We start from the raw sequence: 25,171 nt of genomic DNA, 5'->3' as shown, positions 1-25,171 counted from the left end.
ATAAACATCAGATTTTTCGGATATGCATTTTTTCCAACATAACCGATCCTAGTGCTTGGTTTCATATAAGTGTGCATGGTCGGTTCCAGGATTATACAAGTCTTGGGTAGGTACAATGGACCCCCGAATGGCATACCAAATGCAACTGCAAATTCTGTGCAGTAAAAGCACATGGACCCCATAGACTATAATAGGGTCCTTGCGCTTGCTGCCGCTGCCCGTACAAATCATGCAGAGAGGAAAGTAGATTGCTAATTACTTTCCTGTCTGCATGATCCTTGCGAAGATCTGGCGATAAGCACACGGACCCCATTATAGTCTATAGGGTCCGTGTGCTTTCACTGGCACACCGCATACAGTTGCATTAGGTATTCCATTCGGGGGGTCCTCATGTAGATGCCCCTAAACGGAATACCAACACAGATGTGAACGAGGCCTAACATGTGTAGCATTTGTTTACCCAAACTGTTGACTCTCAGAGATCTTGCTTGTTTGATGCTTGTGCCCTGGATGTGTTTCTACCAGTGGAATCAATGGGAGCCTAAAAGTAATGCAACTATATTATCTATTCTGATCAGATTATTTCATTTATTATCATTGTCAGACTTTCCACGGCTTAAATCCATTATATTGGAGGTTGCACACGGGAACGCTTCCTCTATTCATAGAATGTCACTTGGAATAAGCCTCATGTTCAGTACTTAAACACACAACTGTTAGGTTCTATGTATTGTACAGTATATACCCTAGGATTGTTCTTGGCTTTTTATAACATTTTGAGCTGGGTTTTGTTTTTTAATCCAGCTGTCCATTATAGCCCCCGATCTCACGTCTCTGAATGTTATGTCTTCTCGTACTTCCCCGCACGCAGCATTATGTCTGGGGACACTTTCATAGGTTCTCTGTCGTCTTGCTGGGACATCCTGATGTCTCATGATAGTATAAGCAGATGGAGCCAGCGGCGTTCCCTTCTCCAACCTCATTGTCTAATCATCATTATTAGTCTATGGCAGGGCTCTGGGACCTCCGGATAGAGTCATGTAGCCTATTACAGGAGGGGCTTTATGTCATGATATCGCCCCCTATGAGCAGCATGGAGGACACCAGATAAACACCATAATGGATGGAACTAGAGCGGTGTTACTGAAGCTTCACCTAGACTCTTTCTATACCATAAAGGTGTCTGGTATTGCAAAAAAAGCACTCCGATGTTACAAGAAAAACCAGAGTAATAGTTAAAGACACAGGCACTTTTCTATAGTGAAGTATATTACACAGTTTGTTCCCTTCCCCTGTGCTATGTGTTGGCCTCTTTGGTGCGGGGTCACTGCTGAGTACTGTGTTTGGGCCACAGCGGTAACATGGGCATGATTCTCAGCAGGTGACTATTGGAGCTCAGTCACAACCCTCAGCGTATGACCCAGGCGTATAATATCACCAGGAAGGTGCCACTAGGCTCGAGAGAGGAAAGAAGAATATAGGGCTGGGCCTCATGTAGGATAAATGCCGCAATGTTCCAAAAACTGCAACCTTTCCAGTTCCTGCATTCTGGGTAATCCCATCCACATATTGCAGAAAAATATACACAGCGGACATGCTGCGATTTCAAAGAAGAAACCACAGACTATAATAACGTACCACAATGCAGGTCGCGATGGTTATTTTAGTTAATCCAAGACAAACCTTCATTTGTTTGGTTTCGTTAAAAACCAAACGATTTGGAACATTCGGAACAAAATGGATCGGCCCTGGAACAACCCTACTATATATAATACCGCACATCGATGAGGACATGAAAGCTCCTCTTCAAAAAAGTCATTGCGAAGTCTTCCAACAATCCCAAGATTGGATTCCATATGAGACAGGATTTTTAACATTATTTTTTCCTCCTTTTTTTTGAGCCAAACCTAAGAATGGCTACAATAGGAATGAGAGATATCTAAGAAGTTCTTGTAGTTCTGCCTTCTAGTTACTATGAGCTGCAGGTAGTAATGCAGCGTGTGGATGGGATTTCAGTAACCTGTCCCTTGTCCATAGACTGACCACCATTGTTGAACGTAGAATAAAACTTTCACTGCCATAAAACCAGTTCCAAGGTAACGAGCTGACCCATAATGTCTCCTAGAGGTGATGAAGAGGCAATAACTGATATTACAACCAGGATTAGACGCAACGATTCTTTCCAATACTAAACAATCTGATCCTTTATGATATTGGAATAATATTTCTAAAACATTAGATCAATGAATTCCTGCAGAGACTTTCTTCCGGTATCAGAACTTTCTTCCGCTCGCCCACGTATCGCCCACATATTGATTTCCATTTACATGCCACCGTGCAAACAATAATGACCATCAGCAGGGAATTTGGAAGGATGTCTGCAAAAAATGATTTCATTACGCTAAAGGGAAGGATTTCATTATCTGTATTGCATCTTACTGTCCGGGCTATGGGCTGGTACTCACGTCCTCCTTTATGAGGTTCTTGGCATTGGCGCGGCGAACGCTCCCACAGCAGCTGCGACTCTTAACTCCTCTCACTAATAATAAATATTTTATGCTCAGTAAATGAATTTTGTAAATTCTAAAACACAAATCTCACTTTGTCATGATGAATTACATTAGGGAAACAAAGTGCTGAATTATACCAACAATGAATTGCTGAAAGCAGACGCTACGCAGTATTCTGGGGGGGGGGGGGGGGGTTACATATGGCGGTGCCGTGTGTATGGAGACTATACAGTGGTACAGAGGCGTATCGTATGTGGCGTGCTGGTGCAGGGAATGGGCTGCGGGCTCCTCCTAAATCTCTTGGACATCCCTGCATCATCCATTTTACCATCTGCCCCCACAAAGTATAATGCTCCTGCAGTCGCCCTAACATTATACCCCCCCCCCACATTATAATGTTCTCCTCCAAATGCCCCACAGTATTAAGTCCCTCTCCTTGTGCACCAATTTAAACTGGGGGGAACATTAAACAGTGGGGGTAGTTGGAGGGGGACATTAAACTGGGGGCAACTAGATTCAGATATATCTCCTTCCAGCTACCCCCACGGCTTAATATCTTCCTCCAGTTGACCCCAGTTTAATGTCCCCCCTTCATCTGCCTTCAGTTTAGCTGCCTTCTATATGTGCCCCAGTTCCCTCCTCTTGCTCATATGTACGATCTCTTCTCTCCTTCTCTTCTCTTCCTCATATACTGTCTCTTCTCTCCTCCTCATCTTCCATCAGCCTCCATTCACAGCAGCTTGCTTTTTCTGTGCCACACAACCACACCGCCCCATATGGCTCCGCCCACTAAAGAGTCTGATCATATCCTAGTGAGCTAAAGTACCTTTGATGACATCATCAAAGGTCCTTTAGCCGACTAACAATCAGCATCTACCTTTATCCTACAGCCTATGCAGGCCGGTCTAAAGACCGTTAGAGGCCCAGGTCTTCTCTAGACTATGGACCCACATTGTGCAAACGCAGCGTTTTTCAGTGAATGAGATTTCATCGGTCTCGTCCACACATTGCCAAAAAAACACATTTTGAAGAACGCAAGTTTATTTAAAGGATTAGATTCTCTTTTTGAGCTAATACCGCGTCAGAATAACCTTCAGAAAGGCTGCTCATCCCGTACCTATATAATTCTACTCCACGCCGCCATTATGTTGATACTCCGTTTTTTTCCCAGTATGCAAATGAGTCTCCAGATAGCACAGGGGGCGTCCCCTGCGCATCCTGAAGACTCTCCAGTGATGCCTCCATCTTCTTCAGCGTCAGCTCCCGACTAGGCCTGTGTCCGGGATCGAAATCCTGCGTATGCTCAGTTGGCTATGGGCAGAGCCGGCAGCGCACGTCTGTTCGGCCATTTGTAATCAGCCACAGTTAAATGGCCATGCGCAGAACAATACATTTTTGCACTATTTTTTTCCATTGTGTTGTTTGCTGCATTTCACTATTTGGGACCTTAGCCGTAGAAATAGCAAAAGAAAAAAAATATCTTTCAGCGCCCAACGTACAGCGTGTATTACATGTATTCCCATTGTTACTACGACCTTTACATAGGAACTTCCATTCTAATATTATCCTATATCTGTATTATAGCACAGAAGTGAGTACAGGCGGTGACATTGTATACATAGAATACGTCGGGTGTAAAGAAACAGAGCGCGTGAACGGTGCGACATTACAGAGGTGACTAGTAAAGGAGAATCCGCAGGAGACGAGGGCTAGATAATGGCAAGGTTATGTATCCTGAAAGATTGCCATTGCAACTTTACACTGCAAATGTAAAGGATTACTAGAGATGGAGACGAAAAAGCCATATTTGATATCGATATATACTCTGTGTGTGTGTGTATATATTGCATTACTTGTCAATTACCAGTTACATTTTTTTAATGCAATTCGATGTTATAGGAGTCCTGAAACCGCCCAAAAACCAGGGACGTTCTGTATATTCAGTTCTGCGCCCATATCACGTACCTGTCCACTATTCTGCTCAGTATATTATACCCTGCAATACGATGATGAACTTTCAGCTATTCCAAGGCTCACTATAAAGCGTCTTATCTATATTTGCAGCCATGTGACTGCGTTCTGTTGTTCCCTGTTATCAGACAATGCATGTTTTGTGTCCTGCACTAGGAATATCGATGGGAAATCTGTATCTGTCTCCATCCCATGATCAATACTTTATCTCCCAGCTGTAGAACGCGTCCATTCCTATGTGAGAATAATAGTAGTACGTCTGTAAAGCTTGTATTTTAGGTTTAGTGGTCCTTTCACATTGCTTGGGGTAAAAGCCAGGTCACAATTGGAGTGAAGATATATCAGGCGCTTTTTAGGTGGATCACCTGAGTGTCACATGGACGCTACGCCATATTTAGTAGTCAGACAGTGCCATCTAGTGGCGCACCTGGGAAAAGACAGCGCAATCTAATGTATCAATGCAAAGATCTGAAGGAAGAGCTGGAATACTGGAATGTTATTGTCATTGTGTTGTTTAATCTCTTTTTACTATATAGAGATACAAACTCTCTTTTATACAACAGATGAGAAACTTATCAATGATGAGCGAGTGAAAGCACAAGGACCCCCTGCAGTCAGCCATTAAGACCCTATAAACTGTTGTATAATAAATAAATCCAGATTTTACATCAGTTTTTAAACGGCAAATGAAATAAAATTGATAAGGGTATTTTCAGATTTCACAGATTTATATTGAAATATCTGAGACTGAAAAAAAGGGGCGACCTCCTAATGTTTCAGAAGAGTCGGCAAATCTGAGGAACGCTCCTTGCAGCCATATACAGTCCTATGAAAAAGTTTGGGCACCCCTATTAATCTTAATCATTTTTAGTTCTAAATATTTTGGTGTTTGCAGCAGCCATTTCAGTTTGATATATCTAATAACTAATGGACACAGTAATATTTCAGGATTGAAATGAGGTTTATTGTACTAACAGAAAATGTGCAATATGCATTAAACCAAAATTTGACCGGTGCAAAAGTATGGGCACCTCAACAGAAAAGTGACATTAATATTTAGTAGATCCTCCCTTTACAAAGATAACAGCCTCTAGTCGCCTCCTGTAGCTTTTAATCAGTTCCTGGATCCTGGATGAAGGTATTTTGGACCATTTCTTTCTACAAAACAATTCAAGTTCAGTTAAGTTAGATGGTCGCCGAGCATGGACAGCCCGCTTCCAATCATCCCACAGATGTTCAATGATATTCAGGTCTGGGGACTGGGATGGCCATTCCAGAACATTGTAATTGTTCCTCTGCATGAATGCCTGAGTTGATTTGGAGCGGTGTTTTGGATCATTGTCTTGCTGAAATATCCATCCCCGGCGTAACTTCAACTTCGTCACTGATTCTTGAACATTATTCTGAAGAATCTGCTGATACTGAGTGGAATCCATGCGACCCTCAACTTTAACAAGATTCCCGGTGCCAGCATTGGCCACACAGCCCCAAAGCATGATGGAACCTCCACCAAATTTTACAGTGGGTAGCAAGTGTTTTTCTTGGAATGCTGTTGTTGTTTTTTTGGACGCCATGCATATCGCCTTTTTGTATGACCAAACAACTCAGTCTTTGTTTCAACAGTCCACAGGCTTGTCCAAATGTGCTTTTTCATACCTCAGGCAACTCTATTTGTGGCGTACGTGCAGAAACGGCTTCTTTCTCATCACTCTCCCATACAGCTTCTATTTGTGCAAAGTGCGCTGTATTGCTGACCGATGCACAGTGACACCATCTGCAGCAAGATGATGCTGCAGCTCTTTGGAGGTGTCTGTGGATTGTCCTTGACTCTTCTCACCATTCTTCTTCTCTGCCTTTCTGATATTTTTCTTGGCCTGCCACTTCTGGGCTTAACAAGAACTGTCCCTGTGCTCTTCCATTTCCTTACTATGTTCCTCACAGTGGAAACTGACAGGTTAAATCTCTGAGACAACGTTTTGTATCCTTCCCCTGAACAACTATGTTGAACAATCTTTGTTTTCAGATCATTTGAGAGCGGGCTGTCCATGCTCAGCCACCATCAAACTTAACTGAACTTGAATTGTTTTGTAGAAAGAAATGATCCAAAATACCTTCATCCAGGATCCAGGAACTGATTAAAAGCTACAGGAAGCGACTAGAGGCTGTTATCTCTGCAAAAGGAGGATCTACTAAATATTAATGTCACTTTTCTGTTGAGGTGCCCATACTTTTACACCGGTCAAATTTTGGTTTAATGCATATTGCGCATTTTCTGTTAGTACAATAAACCTCATTTCAATCCTGAAATATTACTGTGTCCATCAGTTATTAGATATATCAAACTGAAATGGCTGCTGCAAACACCAAAATATTTAGAACTACAAATGATTAAAATTAATAGGGGTGCCCAAACTTTTTCATAGGACTGTATGTGACTTGGCGGCCCATTGTGTGCTCACATCGCTTGTAACGCAACAAGAAGTGATGTGTCACAACCCAAAGGGCTGTTTGCTACACATAATGGAAGGTTTCCACATTCTAATCATGAAAATTTAGCAAGTATGGGCTAGGCCACGCAGGGGTATAACTTTAGGGGGTGCAGTCACACCAGGGCCCAGGAGCCATAGGGGGCCCATAAGCACTGGCATCATTATTGAGATTGCAGCTTCCATCTGACCCATAAATCAAGGAGACCCACAGATTACCCGACCACACTAAAGTGGATTAAACTCCTCAGCACCTGTAACCATCACTATCAAGAATTCACTGTAGGGATGAGGTAGGGGGCCCAGACAAAAGATTGCACCGGGGCCCACAAGACTTTAGTTACACCACTAAGGCCAGGGCTTTGCAACCTTCAGGACTCTACATGTCACAGCATACAAACCTGCTGTACTGTCCTTATACAGCATGCTGAGACTTGTAGTGTCACAAGAACTAGGATACACTGACCAGATCTCTAGCGCCACCTACTGGAGGAACCGAAGTTCAATGCCTGACAAAGATCTGATGTATTCTTAGATTAGACCATCAGTATTAATGTAAAGTCTAACACTCGGACCCCCAATGATCGGCTGTTTGTAGAGCTTGTGGGTTAGATTTCCTCTTCTCAGGCCAATGGTATCATGTCCATTAGTCACCTGCCCATGCTGCAGATCAGTCCCATTAAAGCAAATGTGGCTGAACTGTAATGTCAGGTACTATATAATGTACAGTGCTGTGTTGGGTAAGTAATGGCCGTTCTTAGTTGGTGGAGCAATTCTCATGTGGGGGCGCCGTGAGAACTCTGCCCGTCAGCCCTAGCCCCCCCTCGGGGCGTACCGTAGGCCACAGCCCCTCTCCAAATACTACAGTCCCTGTCCTAAGGACAGTGATCAACATCCCATAGAACCCCTTTAACTGCTTTGCATGTATATCTAACCAAACCAAAATTCTCTCCAAAGTTTAATGGGACGATGAATTTTTATAAATTCCATTAGGGTGACCTTGGTCCCTTCCCTCTCGTGTCTGGGGGGCTCTCCTCTGCTATATAAACAGACCTCAATATGACACATGGTAGGTGGTAGACACTCTTCTAGATTATTGGGGTCCAAGAGTCTGTTCAGATGTATGAAACAGTCACCAAAATTTCTGTCTGTGCCATGTTTGATGATACGCTTATAGTCCGGACGGACCAGGCGGTGACATAGGATACGGTATATACACATTGTTTTTACGTGTGTTCTATAAACACAAAAATAATGGGGCAGATACATTAAGACTGACTTTTTGTACCCCAATCTTGATAGAGGACCTGAGTGGTGCAAGGCGTGCCTAACTTAATAAATCGGGGTGTCTGTTCTTGTGCCAGAATGGAAATCTAGGCCAATTAGGTAAAGACCAAATATGTTGGGTGAAGGCGTCCCCTACTCTCTGCCCCATTCTTCCCACATTTGCAGAAAGTGGCGACTTGGGTCTCGTGCCATAGATGGGTCACATTATCGCCCATCTGTGCCAGATGATTGACATAGGTAGAATAATAATAATAAATTCCCCCCATTCCGTCAAAATATTCCCCCGTCTTGTAGGATTTTTTTGACCTCTTTGCCACATGTGAAGGCCCCTGTATTGTAAATGGTATGAGGCACCTGGGTGGGGGAGGGGGCTGAGTCCAGGTTGTGCCCCTTCTTCTAGCTTTGGGCAAGTGGTTTCTTGTATATTTAGGACAATCTGTTCTGCTAGATAGTTCCCGCCGCTGCAGCTGTTTCATCTTTCCCCGTATTTAAGTACATTGTATCAATGTAATGATTTTTCCCATTGACTCGGCCTCTTATACAAGTTCCAATTAGCTTTCTCCCCGCACGGTGTAATAATAAGTATTGTCAGTGCTAGTCTATGATCCCGCCTGTCTATCCTCTCCCTGAATAATCCAGCCATCTAATAAATGTGTAGAAATGAAACCTTGGACGCTGCTAAAAAAAAAAAAACCTAATGACATTCATGTGTTTTCTTTTTCTATTTTAAGGTATGACCCCGAAGGACATTTAACAAATGCAACCTTTCCAACCGGAGAAGTCAGCAGTTTCCACAGCGATATGGAAAAATCCACCCGGGTCGAGCTTGACACTTCAAACAAGGAAAATGTTATCACCACCACTAATATCTCAGCAACAAGCATTGTATATGCGCTAAAGCAAGGTACGGGAAAGAAAGCAACAATGGCAGCCAATGTTAACAAGAAATGAGTGCCGACATTGATCAGAGGTCAGGTGTCTGATATTTGTCACATTTTATCAGTAAGAAGTGACATACAGGAGAATATGAGGCACAATATCCAGGTCTGGAGTACAGGAGATTCCATATTGAGGTTACTTCTCTTGGTAGCTGAATTTTGCCGGCAGGCTCCATGTATTTTGCTCCATTGACCTGAATTTGCTCCTATAAGGCGAACCTCATCCGGGCAGATTCAGGCTGTGAAATATGGCCCAGATGTCAACTGTAGGATCAAACCCTGAAATGGACAAGATAGTCATCTATGATGTCAGGAGGTCCTTCTCCCCCTTGGCTATACTCAGTGGCGTAACTAGGAATGGCGGGTGAACATTTGACATGGGGCATCCCCCCCAACTGACCCCGAAGACCCTGACTGACTGACTGACCAACCTCCCCCCTAACGTTCCCAGGCATAAACCACATTCCTGCACACAGTATTACGCTCCGTAGTGGCCTCTGCTTCCAGTATCATGCCCCATTACGGACCACCCAAGAACAGTTATTATACTATGGGGTCTTTTCAGACCCTGGAGTATAATAATCGGAGACTATGCGGAGGTGCTTACCTCTCCTGGGCTCCAATGCACTCTCGCTGACCAGACGTCACATGAGCCAGCTCTGCGTCGTGATGCAAAATGATGCGAGCCCAGCCCATGTGACATCTGGGACATCACCAAATAATCCCGGAACCCAGGAGAGGTAAATGACACAGTTTGTTATGTTCCCTCACCTCTTCTAGTCCTCCGATCATTATACTTGGGGATCTGATAATGATAGCGGTGTTTGTGGGGTTTGCGGGCCCGCAACCTTACTTACTGATCCCCTTTCCTGATCACAGCGACCTCTGAACAAGGGGATGCGCAGGCCGCCCCGAGCATGCGCAAGGATCAGTAAGTCAAAGGGGCCCATGATCTGCTGGGGTTACTCCAGCAGGTAACATCCTATTAAAAAAATTTTTAAAAAATGCCAGTCGGGCTCCCTAATATTCTGGGCTACCACTGCTACCCTGGTAGGTACGCCCGGGTCCAGGGCTTGGCTCAGAGTCTGGTCCAGGAGATATCACCGGCTTCTGGTCCATATCTCACAGACCAATCCTGCTCATGTGTCGCGACCTCAAGCAGATACACAAAATGGATCCCATATGACTGGTAGGTAATAATGAGGACTCTGATTTTTCTATTCACTCTCTCTTGACTTTTATGAGATTTATACAATGAAAATACAATGACATATGGAAAGTGTTACAGAATAGTTATTAAAGTATCTCTATAAGTAATAAGATACAAATGTAACTGGTATGAGATGTATATTCAGCAAGGATACAGTCCGTGACTGCCTGGAATAAATCCTATTAGAACGTCTTAGTAGCTTCATCTAAGTGCTTATTCACACAAAGGCTTTCTCGGCCTTGTACACTATAATGGACATCACACAGTGCCATAGAAAAGAATGGATCTATTCACCTAACCAAGTCATCTTATTTCTTGGACCATTTTCATGGATTTCTCAATAAACTCAAGTCTCTGAGGAATCCATTAAGACCAATTACCCACTTGGGCATGAGCTATGTCCATGGTCACACATATGAATAGTGGCATTGAATATCGCTGGCTCCATACGCAGAATGAACATGGAAATAATATCCGTACTCTCATAGGGGAAAAAACCTTGGACGTATTTCTGTGCACATATTCTAGATATACGCTACAGCCCAGCCATAGAGCGGGTTCACGCCTGCGCTCATTGTCTAGTTGGTGCATTTTGCCAGATTTCCATCTTCTGCCCGGCGAAACTGGACAGGGGACGGAAAGCGGGCGGTCAGTTTTAAAACCCATTCACTTGAACGGGCTTGCAAAGGTGACCGCCCATGTGCGTCTTCTGCCTGTCCGCAAGGAAAACGATTTTTTTTAACCGGACACAAAATCCTGCCTGTCCGACTTTGTGGCTTGAAATAATAGTTTCCCCGCGGAGAGGCAGAAGACGCTCACGGGCGGTCACCTTTGCAAGCCCATTCTAGTAAATGGGTTTTAAAACTGACCGCCTGCTTTCTGTCCCCGGTCCAGTTTCACCGGAGCAGAAGACGGAAACCCGGCAGAGTGCACAAACCGGAGACCGGGCGCAAGTGTGAAAGGGGCATTAAACGTACATCAGTATAGATCAGTGTCAGGCTGTAAGTTTGGCTCTTTAGATCTGAGGTCAGGCCAGGTCTTTGCACCCATATTGCGGGAAACACAACAGGGCATAGTTATCTATAGACATCGGACACATTTCTGTCTATCTTTGTCCCAAAATTTATGCTGCGCAGCAATTACAACATATTTATACCCCAGAAATAACAGAAAATGTGACAAGTTATTGAGTTTATTGGTTTTGGCATCTTAATAACCATCTGCATATCAGCTTGTAACTTGTAGGTGATAAGATGGTGTTGTAACAGGAAAGCTCATCTCCCCCTCGTACACACAGAACTTGTCAGCACTAGGACATAATGGAGGCTGTCACCTAAACACATAAGAGTTAATGGGCCACAAGGCAGGTGTCATATTCACACGTGTTCACACCATGACATGGTACATATGAGCACGGAGCTACGGACCGCACTGACGTGACGTTTACCAGACACCAGTCTGAAGACTTTCCAGCTTTCTAATAGATTTGCTTGTTCTTCCGTCATGATTTGACCTTCCATAATGACAATGATGTTCTAAGTCACTTTATACAAACCACAAAATGTGATTTTACTTCTTGACCCAATCGGTGGGGCCAACCAACTATCTTCTGTGTATGGAGACCCCCAACTGTTTCCTCACATCAGCTTATGCCCCTCGCTCCATTCAGAAGACATGTATGCTTGGCTGAGCATTGGGAGGAATAGCTATCAGGCAGAGTAGACTTTGGCCAAAACATATTGGATGTATCTGGACAACTCTACCAGCGATGCTCCATTATCCTCTATGAGGACTCACCAAGAGCCTCTTGGGCTATGGTATAACCGCGCTGTATTGTCCCAAGCCTCTCGCAAATCTGTATATAAAGGATAAGGATTAGGATTGATACTGTAGGTGCTTCAAGGGGACAATCAAAGAATTTAAGGGTGTTGTCTAGGATCTGAAGATAGTTGATCCTGTCCACAGGTCATTAATATGAGATTGGTCGGGTCTGACACCTAAACCCGGACCCAATCAAGTGATGCGGCCACTGGAAGCCATATACTAAGTTTACATGTATAGGAGGGGATTGAACCACAATACATGGAGCTCTCATGCAAACCAAGGAAGGGCCTAGGTGCCAAAATGGAAATCTATATCAGTCAGGGACTGCGTAGTTTCAGATATTTCGCATATCAATTTTATTGTGTGAGTTATAGTAAATCTATGATGTAAATATAATGTTTCCCTCCACGTACAGAGACATAACTTATAATGCGGATCTTGTATATTGACAGAAAACAATATTAACACCTATCGCGTTAACCCCGATGGCTCACTACGGGTGACCTTTGCCAGTGGGATGGAGATCAGCCTGAATGCGGAGCCCCATATCCTGGCAGGAGTGGTCAGTCCAACCTTGGGTAAATGTAATATCACTCTGCCCGGGGAGCACAGCCCCAATCTCATCGAGTGGCGACAACGGAAGGAGCAGAACAAAGGCAATATCTCCTCTTTTGAAAGACGCTTAAGGGTAAGGCTTTGTCTCTGTCATATTATTACCTAGCTGTAATAAATTACAATCCTTCTGCTGTGTTCTTGCTGTGTGGGAAGAACCAATTTGTTTCATGTACTGTAATTGCAAAACAGGAATCATCTGGTGGTTGTACATGGAGAATTGACTTTGAGAGATTAAAGAGAAACTATAATCCGCGGCAAAGGAGACAAAATCGTGTTTCATATTACTCACCATTTTTTTTACTTTTATACATCACTCGGTGTTTAAAGAAAAACCTCCGACCGATGTCACATCCATCTATCTATCTATCTATCTATCTTCTATCTATCTATCTATCTATCTATCTATCTATCTCCTATCTATCTATCTATCTCCTATCTATCTATCTATCTATCTATCTATCTATCTATCTCCTATCTATCTATCTATCTATCTATCTATCTATCTATCTATCTATCTATCTATCTCTCCTATCTATCTCTCCTATCTATCTATCTATCTCCTATCTATCTATCTCCTATCTATCTATCTATCTATCTATCTATCTATCTATCTATCTCCTATCTATCTATCTATCTATCTATCTATCTCTCCTATCTATCTCTCCTATCTATCTATCTATCTCCTATCTATCTATCTCCTATCTATCTATCTATCTATCTATCTATCTATCTATCTCCTATCTATCTATCTATCTATCTATCTATCTATCTATCTCCTATCTATCTCCTATCTATCTATCTATCTATCTATATATCTATCTATCTATCTATCTATCTATCTATCTATCTCCTATCTATCTATCTATCTATCTATCTCATATCTATCTATCTATCTATCTCCTATCTATCTATCTATCTATCTATCTATCTATCTATCTATCTATCTATCTCTCCTATCTATCTATCTATCTATCTATCTATCTATCTATCTCCTATCTATCTATCTATCTATCTATCTATCTATCTATCTATCTATCTATCTCCTATCTATCTATCTATCTATCTATCTATCTATCTCCTATCTATCTATCTATCTATCTATCTCCTATCTATCTATCTATCTATCTCCTATCTATCTATCTATCTATCATCTATCTATCTATCTATCTATCTATCTCCTATCTATCTATCTATCTATCTATCTCCTATCTATCTATCTATCTATCTATCTATCTATCTATCTCCTATCTATCTATCTCCTATCTATCTATCTATCTATCTATCTATCTATCTCCTATCAAATCAAATCAAAATCAAAAAATGCTTTATTGGCACGTCCGAATAGGTATTTGGCATTGCCAAAGCTAGTAAAGTGGGGGGGGGGGAGTTGGGTTGGGTGGGTGGTGGGTATGGGGGGGGGGGTTTGGGTTATAACAGTCCATGGAGTCTCATCTTCCTCTTCGTTGGTGACTGCTATTAGGGGGGGGGGGGGGTTGGAGGTGGGGTGGGGCGGTTGGTTTGGGGTGTAACAGTCCGTGGAGTCTCGTCTTCCTCTTCGTTGGTGACTGCTATATGGGGAGGTGGGGGTGGGGGTGGGTGGGGCGGGTGTATTGGGATAAATATAACAGTCCATGGAGTCTCATCTTCCTCTGGTTTGGTGACAGCTGGACACGTATTGGGCAGCGATCTCCACAGTGGCCTCTTCTTCTCCCAGTAGGATGTAGAGTTTCCTCTTCTCGTCTGCAGATATGAAGTCTGGGATGTGGGCAGAGAGTCTTTGGTAGTAGACGGCCCTCACAGCTGAGTATTTGGTGCAGTGTAGCAGGAAGTGGGTCTCGTCTTCTAGGACCCCCTGGTCACAGTGCTGGCACAGTCTCTTCTCCCGTGGCTTGTACGTCTGTCTGTATCGCCCCGTCTCTATCTCTAGGTTGTGGGCGCTCAGTCTGTATCGGCTCAGGGTCTGTCTGTGCTTGGGGTGGCGTATTCTCTCCAGGTAGGTGGCCATGGTGTAGTCCCTTTGTAGGGATTGGTACACGGTGAGTTTCTTGGAGTTATTTATTTCGTTTCTCCATTCTTCAATGTACCGCTCTCTGTTTGCCTCTGTGGTCGCCTTTATTTCGGCCTTGGTTATCATCTGTTGGTGTTTTTGGTTTGGTGGTTGGCTGCTGTTTGGTTGGTGAGTGTCTGGTTTGCTCAGGTGGCTTAGCCATGCTTGGTGGTGGTAGGAGTCGCTCCCCTGGATGTGTGCCTGGAAAGCTAGCGCCCTCTTCTGTATGGTGAGCCATAGGGGGAGTCTGCCTAGCTCTGCCCTGCAGGCCATGTTGGTGGTGTTGCGATGGACATGGAGCAGGTATTTGCAGAACTCCAGGTGGAAGTTCTCTGTTGGGCTGGAATCCCACTTTGACTGGTCTGGGTAGGTGGCTGGGCCCCAAACTTCACTGCCATAGAGAAGGATCGGGGTGATGACTGCGTCAAATATCTTCAGCCAGACCCTCACCGGTGGTTTGAGGTGGTACAGTTGTCTTCTGATGGCATAGAAGGTTCTGCAGGCTTTTGCTTTCAGGGTTTCTATTGCTGCTTTGAAGCTTCCTGATTGGCTGAGCTCCAGCCCCAGGTAGGTGTAGCTGTTGGTTTTCTCCAGTGTGGAGCCATTCAGTGTGAATTGTGGGGTGGTGGAGGCTTTATTGTGGCCCTTCTTCTGGAATACCATGATTTTGGTCTTCTTCTGGTTGATGGGTAGGGCCCATGTGGTGCTGAATTTTTCCAGCACTGACAGGCTTTCTTGGAGGTCTTTCTCGGTGGGGGCCAGGAGTAGGAGGTCATCGGCGTATAGCAGGAACTTCACCTCTCGATTGTTCAGGGTGAGGCCTGGGGTTGGTGAGGCCTCCAGGGCTGTAGCCAGTTCATTGATATAGATGTTGAAGAGCGTTGGGCTCAGGCTACAGCCTTGTCTGACCCCTCGGGCCTGTTGGAAGTATGCTGTCCTTTTCCCATTCACCTTCACACTGCACTGGTTTCCGGTGTAGGAGCTCTATCTCCTATCTATCTATCTATCTATCTATCTAATAGAGATGAGCGAACAGTGTTCTATCGAACTCATGTTCGATCGGATATTAGGCTGTTCGGCATGTTCGAATCGAATCGAACACCGCGTGGTAAAGTGCGCCATTACTCGATTCCCCTCCCACCTTCCCTGGCGCCTTTTTTGCTCCAATAACAGCGCAGGGTAGGTGGGACAGGAACTACGACACCGGTGACGTTGAAAAAAGTAGGCAAAACCCATTGGCTGCCGAAAACATGTGACCTCTAATTTAAAAGAACAGCGCCGCCCAGCTTCGCGTCATTCTGAGCTTGCAATTCACCGGGGATGGAGGTTTCCGTCCAGCTAGCTAGGGCTTAGATTCTGGGTAGGCAGGGACAGGCTAGGATAGGAAGGAGAAGACAACCAACAGCTCTTATAAGAGCTAAATTCCAGGGAGAAGCTTGTCAGTGTAACGTGGTACTGACGGGCTCAATCGCCGCAACCCAGCTTTCCCAGGATCCTGAATGGAATACACTGTCAGTGTATTCCCGTATACCCGATATATACCCCGATACCCGTTCCAACGGTGTGCCCCCCCACCTTCACCCCAGAAATACCCTGCAAGTCCCCTAGCAATAGAATTGGGGCTATATACACCCACTATTTTTACTACTGGTATACAGTGCCATTGTCTGACTGGGAATTCAAAGAATATATTGGGGTTATAAATACCCTCATTTCTTGCTACTGCCATATAGTGCCAGTTTCTGACTGGTAATTCAAAGAATATATTGGGGTTACGTGCACCCACAATTTTTACTACTGGTATACAGTGCCATTGTCTGACTGGGAATTCAAAGAATATATTGGGAATACAAATACCCTCATTTCTTGCTACTGCCATATAGTGCCAGTGTCTGACTGGGAATTCAAAGAATATATTGGGGTTACGTGCACCCACAATTTTTACTACTGGTATACAGTGCCATTGTCTGACTGGGAATTCAAAGAATATATTGGGGTTACGTGCACCCACAATTTTTACTACTGGTATACAGTGCCATTGTCTGACTGGGAATTCAAAGAATATATTGGGGTTATAAATACCCTCATTTCTTGCTACTGCCATATAGTGCCAGTTTCTGACTGGTAATTCAAAGAATATATTGTGGTTACGTGCACCCACAATTTTTACTACTGGTATGCAGTGCCATTGTCTGACTGGGAATTCAAAGAATATATTGGGAATACAAATACCCTCATTTCTTGCTACTGCCATATAGTGCCAGTGTCTGACTGGGAATTCAAAGAATATATTGGGGTTACGTGCACCCACAATTTTTGCTACTGGTATATAGTGCCAATTTCTAACTGGGAATTCAAAATGCGCAAGGCTCCCGGAAAGGGACGTGGACGAGGCCGTGGGCGAGGTCGGGGGAATGGTTCTGGGGAGCAAGGTAGCAGTGAAGCCACAGGGCGTCCCGTGCCTACTCCTGTGGGGCAGCAAGCATTGCGCCACTCCACAGTGCCAGGGTTGCTTGCCACATTAACTAAACTGCAGGGTACAAACCTTAGTAGGCCCGAGAACCAGGAACAGGTCTTGCAATGGCTGTCAGAGAACGCTTACAGCACATTGTCCAGCAGCCAGTCAGACTCTGCCTCCTCTCCTCCTATTACCCAACAGTCTTGTCTTCCTTCCTCCCAAAATTCCGAAGCTTTACAGAACAATAACCCAAACTGTCCCTGCTCCCCAGAGCTGTTCTCCGCTCCTTTCATTGTCCCTCAACCTGCCTCTCCACGTCACGATTCCACGAACCTAACAGAGGAGCATCTGTGTCCAGATGCTCAAACACTAGAGTCTCCTCCATCTCCGTTCGATTTGGTGGTGGATGACCAGCAACCCACCCTCATCGACGATGATGTGACGCAGTTGCCGTCAGGGCATCCAGTTGACCGGCGCATTGTGCGGGAGGAGGAGATGAGACAGGAGTTGGAAGAGGAAGTGGTGGATGATGAGGACACTGACCCGACCTGGACAGGGGGGATGTCAAGCGGGGAAAGTAGTGTGGATGTTGAGGCAGGTGCAGCACCAAAAAGGGTAGCTAGAGGCAGAGGCAGAGGTCAGCAGCTTAGGCGAAGCCAGGCCACACCCGGAATCTCCCAAGATGTTCCAGTTCGTACCCAGCCCCGAAAAACTCCCACCTCGAGGGCACGTTTCTCGAAGGTGTGGAGTTTTTTCAAGGAATGCGCCGAGGACAGATATAGTGTTGTCTGCACAATTTGCCTCTCGAAATTGATTAGGGGCTCTGAGAAGAGCAACCTGTCCACCACTTCAATGCGCCGTCATTTGGAATCCAAGCACTGGAATCAGTGACAGGCAGCAACGGCAGGACAAAGGCCGCCTGCCGTTCACGCCACTGCCACTGCCTCTGCCACTGCCTCTGCCTCTGCCACTGCCACTGCTGACTGTGCTGGCGATGCACTCCAGAGGACGAGCCAGGACACCACTTCATCTGCCTCCGCCACTTTGTTGACTTCTACCTCATCCTCCCCTGGTCCTGTCTTATCTCCTTCTCCTGCACCATCAAAGGCACCATCAGGCGTTTCTTTACAACAACCCACCATCTCTCAGACATTGGAGCGGCGGCAGAAATACACTGCTAACCACCCACACGCGCAAGCCTTGAACGCCAACATCGCTAAACTGCTGGCCCAGGAGATGTTGGCGTTCCGGCTTGTTGAAACTCCCGCCTTCCTGGACCTGATGGCAACTGCGGCACCTCGCTATGCCGTCCCTAGCCGTCACTACTTCTCCCGGTGTGCCGTCCCCGCCTTGCACCAGCACGTGTCACTCAACATCAGGCGGGCCCTTAGTTCCGCGCTTTGCACAAAGGTCCACTTGACCACCGACGCGTGGACAAGTGCATGCGGACAGGGACGCTACATTTCACTGACGGCACACTGGGTGAATGTAGTTGAGGCTGGGACTGCTTCCCAAACTGGCCCGGTGTACCTCGTCTCCCCGCCTAACATTCCTGGCAGGGACACGAGAAGAACACCCCCCTCCTCCTCCTCCTCTACCGCCTCCTCCTCCGCCACCGCCTCCTCCTCTGCCACCGCCTCCTCCTCCGCTGTTAGATTGACCCCAGCTACGAGTTGGAAACGTTGCAGCACTGGCGTTGGTAGACGTCAGCAGGCTGTGCTGAAGCTGATCAGCTTGGGGGACAGACAGCACACTGCCTCCGAGGTGAGGGATGCCCTCCTCGATGAGACGGCAATATGGTTTGAGCCGCTGCACCTGGGCCCAGGCATGGTCGTTTGTGATAACGGCCGGAACCTGGTAGCAGCTCTGGAGCTTGCCGGACTCCAACATGTTCCATGCCTGGCCCACGTCTTCAACCTAGTGGTGCAACGTTTCCTAAAGAGCTACCCCAATGTTCCAGAGCTACTGGTGAAAGTGCGGCGCATGTGCGCCCACTTTCGCAAGTCGACAGTAGCCGCTGCTAGCTTAAAATCTCTCCAGCAACGCCTGCATGTGCCACAACACCGGCTTTTGTGCGACGTCCCCACACGCTGGAACTCAACGTTTCAGATGTTGAATAGAGTGGTTGAGCAGCAGAGACCTTTGATGGAATACCAGCTACAAAACCCTAGGGTGCCACAAAGTCAGCTGCCTCAGTTTCACATCCATGAGTGGCCATGGATGAGAGACCTTTGTGACATCCTACGGGTCTTTGAGGAGTCCACAAGGAGGGTGAGCTCTGAGGATGCGATGGTGAGCCTTACAATCCCGCTCTTGTGTGTTCTGAGAGAATCCCTGATTGACATCAGGGATAACTCAGATCACACAGAGGAGTTAGGGATAGCATCCGATCCGTCACAGCTGGAGAGTAGGTCCACACATCTGTCCGCTTCACTGCGTTTAATGGAGGAGGAGGAGGAGGAGGAAGAAGAGTTGTCCGATGATGTGATGGTGATACAGGAGGCTTCCGGGCAACTTCGAATCGTCCCATTGTTGCAGCGCGGATGGGTAGACATGGAGGATGAGGAGGAAATGGAGATTGAACTTTCCGGTGGGGCCAGAGGAGTCATGCCAACTAACACTGTGGCAGACATGGCTGAGTTCATGTTGGGGTGCTTTACAACCGACAAGCGTATTGTCAAAATCATGGAGGACAACCAGTACTGGATCTTTGCTATCCTTGACCCCCGGTATAAAAACAACATCTCGTCTTTTATTCCGGTAGAGGGGAGGGCCAATCGCATCAATGCTTGCCACAGGCAATTGGTGCAGAATATGATGGAGATGTTTCCAGCATGTGACGTTGGCGGCAGGGAGGGCAGTTCCTCCAGTAGGCAACCAAGTTCTCACCGGTCCACACAAACGAGGGGCACACTGTCTAAGGTCTGGGACACCTTGATGGCACCCCCTCGCCAAAGTGCCGCCACGGAGGGTCCTAGTGTCACCAGGCGTGAGAAGTATAGGCGCATGTTGCGGGAATACCTTTCCGACCACAGCCCTGTCCTCTCCGACCCCTCTGCGCCCTACACGTATTGGGTGTCGAAGTTGGACCTGTGGCTTGAACTTGCCCTATATGCCTTGGAGGTGCTGTCCTGTCCTGCCGCCAGCGTCCTATCTGAGAGGGTGTTCAGTGCAGCCGGTGGCATCATCACTGACAAGCGCACCCGTCTGTCAGCTGAGAGTGCCGACCGGCTCACTTTGATAAAAATGAACCACCACTGGATAGAGCCTTCATTTTTGTGCCCACCTGTGTAAAGCACCCCAACATGAAACTCCATGTCTGTACTCAACCTCTCCAATTCCTCCGCATCCTCATACTCATCCACCATAAGCGTTGCACAATTCTGCTAATACTAGGCTCCCTCCACCCTGATTTCCCCCAACTCTGCTGGTTAGAGGCTCCCTCCACCCTGATTTCCACCAACTCTGCTGGTTAGAGGCTCCCTCCACCATGAATTTGCCCAAACTGGGCTGTTTAGAGGCTCCCTCCACCATGAATTGGTCCAAACTGGGGTTTTTAGAGGCTCCCTCCACCATGAATTGGTCCAAACTGGGCTGTTTAGCGGCTCCCTCCACCATTAATTGGTCCAAACTTGGCTGTTTAGAGGCTCCCTCCACCATTAATTGGTCCAAACTTGGCTGTTTAGAGGCTCCCTCCACCATTAATTGGTCCAAACTGGGCTGGTTAGAGGCTCCCTCCACCATGAATTGGTCCAAACTGGGTTTTTTAGAGGCTCCCTCCACCATGAATTGGTCCAAACTGGGGTTTTTAGAGGCTCCCTCCACCATGAATTGGTCCAAACTGGGCTGTTTAGCGGCTCCCTCCACCATTAATTGGTCCAAACTTGGCTGTTTAGAGGCTCCCTCCACCATTAATTGGTCCAAACTGGACTGGTTAGCGGCTCCCTCCACCATTAATTGGTCCAAACTGGGCTGGTTAGAGGCTCCCTCCACCATGAATTTGCCCAAACTGGGCTGTTTAGAGGCTCCCTCCACCATGAATTTGCCCAAACTGGGCTGGTTAGAGGCTCCCTCCACCATGAATTGGTCCAAACTGGGGTTTTTAGAGGCTCCCTCCACCATGAATTGGTCCAAACTTGGCTGTTTAGAGGCTCCCTCCACCATGAATTGGTCCAAACTGGGCTGGTTAGAGGCTCCCTCCACCATGAATTGGTCCAAACTGGGTTTTTTAGAGGCTCCCTCCACCATGAATTGGTCCAAACTGGGGTTTTTAGAGGCTCCCTCCACCATGAATTGGTCCAAACTGGGCTGTTTAGCGGCTCCCTCCACCATTAATTGGTCCAAACTGGGCTGGTTAGAGGCTCCCTCCACCATGAATGTGCCCAAACTGGGCTGTTTAGAGGCTCCCTCCACCATGAATTTGCCCAAACTGGGCTGGTTAGAGGCTCCCTCCACCATGAATTGGTCCAAACTGGGGTTTTTAGAGGCTCCCTCCACCATGAATTGGTCCAAACTGGGCTGTTTAGCGGCTCCCTCCACCATTAATTGGTCCAAACTTGGCTGTTTAGAGGCTCCCTCCACCATTAATTGGTCCAAACTGGGCTGGTTAGCGGCTCCCTCCACCATTAATTGGTCCAAACTGGGCTGGTTAGAGGCTCCCTCCACCATGAATTTGCCCAAACTGGGCTGTTTAGAGGCTCCCTCCACCATGAATTTGCCCAAACTGGGCTGGTTAGAGGCTCCCTCCACCATGAATTGGTCCAAACTGGGGTTTTTAGAGGCTCCCTCCACCATGAATTGGTCCAAACTTGGCTGTTTAGAGGCTCCCTCCACCATTAATTGGTCCAAACTGGGCTGGTTAGAGGCTCCCTCCACCATGAATTTGCCCAAACTGGGCTGGTTAGAGGCTCCCTCCACCATGAATTGGTCCAAACTGGGGTTTTTAGAGGCTCCCTCCACCATGAATTGGTCCAAACTTGGCTGTTTAGAGGCTCCCTCCACCATTAATTGGTCCAAACTGGGCTGGTTAGAGGCTCCCTCCACCATGAATTGGTCCAAACTGGGTTTTTTAGAGGCTCCCTACACCATGAATTTGCCCAAACTGGGCTGTTTAGAGGCTCCCTCCACCATTAATTGGTCCAAACTGGGCTGGTTAGAGGCTCCCTCCACCATGAATTGGTCCAAACTGGGCTGGTTAGAGGCTCCCTCCACCATGAATTTCCCAAAACGTGGCTGTTTAGAGGCTCCCTCCACCATGAATTGGTCCAAACTGGGCTGGTTAGAGGCTCCCTCCACCATGAATTTGCCCAAACTGGGCTGTTTAGAGGCTCCCTCCACCATGAATTGGTCCAAACTGGGTTTTTTAGAGGCTCCCTCCACCATGAATTGGTCCAAACTGGGCTGTTTAGAGGCTCCCTCCACCATGAATTTGCCCAAACTGGGCTGGTTAGAGGCTCCCTCCACCATTAATTGGTCCAAACTGGGCTGGTTAGAGGCTCCCTCCACCATGAATTTGCCCAAACTGGGCTGTTTAGAGGCTCCCTCCACCATGAATTTGCCCAAACTGGGCTGTTTAGAGGCTCCCTCCACCATGAATTTGCCCAAACTGGGCTGGTTAGAGGCTCCCTCCACCATGAATTGGTCCAAACTGGGTTTTTTAGAGGCTCCCTCCACCATGAATTTGCCCAAACTGGGCTGGTTAGAGGCTCCCTCCACCATGAATTGGTCCAAACTGGGTTTTTTAGAGGCTCCCTCCACCATGAATTTGCCCAAACTGGGCTGGTTAGAGGCTCCCTCCACCATGAATTGGTCCAAACTGGGGTTTTTAGAGGCTCCCTCCACCATGAATTTGCCCAAACTCTGCTGGTTAGAGGCTCAATCCACCCTGATTTTCAAAACAAATGTTGGTGCCAACCTCAACTTACTACAAGGGCCAAATTCACTGCTGGTGACAAGCTCTCCTCACTGCAAGTGCCAAATACACATGTTTCAAGGTGTTTTCCTACTGTCAGAGATGTGGTATTGAGTGTGTAAAGTGTGTAGTTGTTAGGCTGTGATGTTGGGGTAATAGAGGGTCTTTGGTGTGTTAGATGCCCCCAGACATGCTTCCCCTGCTGTCCCAGTGTCATTCCAGAGGTGTTGGCATCATTTCCTGGGGTGTCATAGTGGACTTGGTGACCCTCCAGACACGGATTTGGGTTTCCCCCTTAACGAGTATCTGTTCCCCATAGACTATAATGGGGTTCGAAACCCGTTCGAACACACGAACATTGAGCGGCTGTTCGAATCGAATTTCGAACCTCGAACATTTTAGTGTTCGCTCATCTCTACTATCTATCTATCTATCTCCTATCTATCTATCTATCTATCTATCTATCTGTCTGTCTATCTCCTATCTATCTATCTATCATCTATCTATCTATCTCCTATCTATCTCCTATCTATCTCCTATCTATCTATCTATCTATCTATCTATCTATCTATCTATCTATCTCCTATCTATCTATCTATCTCCTATCTATCTATCTATCTATCTATCTATCTATCTATCTATCTCCTATCTATCTATCTATCTATCTATCTCCTATCTATCTATCTATCTATCTATCTATTTATCTATCATCTATCTATCTATCTATCTATCTATCTATCTCCTATCTATCTATCTATCTATCTATCTATCTCCTATCTATCTATCTATCTATCTATCTATCTCCTATCTATCTATCTATCTATCTATCTATCTATCTCCGATCTATCTATCTATCTATCTATCTATCTATCTATCTCCTATCTATCTATCTCCGATCTATCTATCTATCTATCTAGCTATCTATCTATCTATCTATCTCCTATCTATCTATCTATCTATCTCCTATCTATCTATCTCCTATCTATCTATCTATCTCCTATCTATCTCCTATCTATCTATCTATCTATCTATCTCCTATCTATCTATCTATCTCCTATCTATCTATCTATCTATCTATCTATCTATCTCCTATCTATCTCCTATCTATCTATCTATCTATCTATCTATCTCCTATCTATCTATCTATCTCCTATCTATCTCCTATCTATCTATCTCCTATCTATCTATCTCCTATCTATCTCCTATCTATCTATCTATCTATCTATCTATCTATCTATCTATCTATCTATCTCCTATCTATCTATCTATCTATCTCCTATCTATCTCCTATCTATCTATCTCCTATCTATCTATCTCCTATCTATCTCCTATCTATCTATCTATCTATCTATCTATCTCCTATCTATCTATCTATCTCCTATCTATCTATCTATCTATCTCCTATCTATCTCCTATCTATCTATCTATCTATCTATCTCCTATCTATCTATCTATCTATCTATCTATCTCCTATCTATCTCCTATCTATCTATCTATCTCCTATCTATCTATCTCCTATCTATCTCCTATCTATCTATCTATCTATCTATCTATCTCCTATCTATCTATCTATCTATCTATCTATCTCCTATCTATCTCCTATCTATCTATCTATCTATCTATCTATCTATCTATCTATCTCCTATCTATCTATCTATCTATCTATCTCCTATCTATCTCCTATCTATCTATCTATCTATCTATCTATCTATCTATCTATCTCCTATCTATCTATCTATCTATCTATCTATCTATCTATCTATCTCCTATCTATCTATCTATCTATCTATCTCCTATCTATCTATCTCCTATCTATCTATCTATCTATCTATCTATCACCTATCTATCTATCTATCTATCTCCTATCTATCTATCTATCTATCTATCTATCTATCACCTATCTATCTATCTATC

General features: G+C 45.5%; 1 protein-coding gene across 1 annotated transcript in view; it reads left to right on the top strand.

The window, feature by feature from the left end:
- The window catches only part of TENM1 (teneurin transmembrane protein 1), a 441,834-nt gene that overhangs the window by 389,386 nt on the left and 27,277 nt on the right, over positions 1–25,171 (top strand). Inside the window, exons 28-29 of the mRNA XM_075259290.1 lie at positions 8,986–9,158; positions 12,679–12,914. Of these exons, the coding sequence (XP_075115391.1) occupies positions 8,986–9,158; positions 12,679–12,914 (409 nt within the window). The remainder of the gene's footprint in view (positions 1–8,985; positions 9,159–12,678; positions 12,915–25,171) is intronic.

This window comes from Leptodactylus fuscus, chromosome 11 (genome assembly GCF_031893055.1).
Source record: "Leptodactylus fuscus isolate aLepFus1 chromosome 11, aLepFus1.hap2, whole genome shotgun sequence".
Lineage (NCBI taxonomy): Eukaryota > Metazoa > Chordata > Amphibia > Anura > Leptodactylidae > Leptodactylus > Leptodactylus fuscus.
Note: the sequence above shows the minus strand (reverse complement) of the source record. Positions and strands in the feature narration are given on the sequence as shown.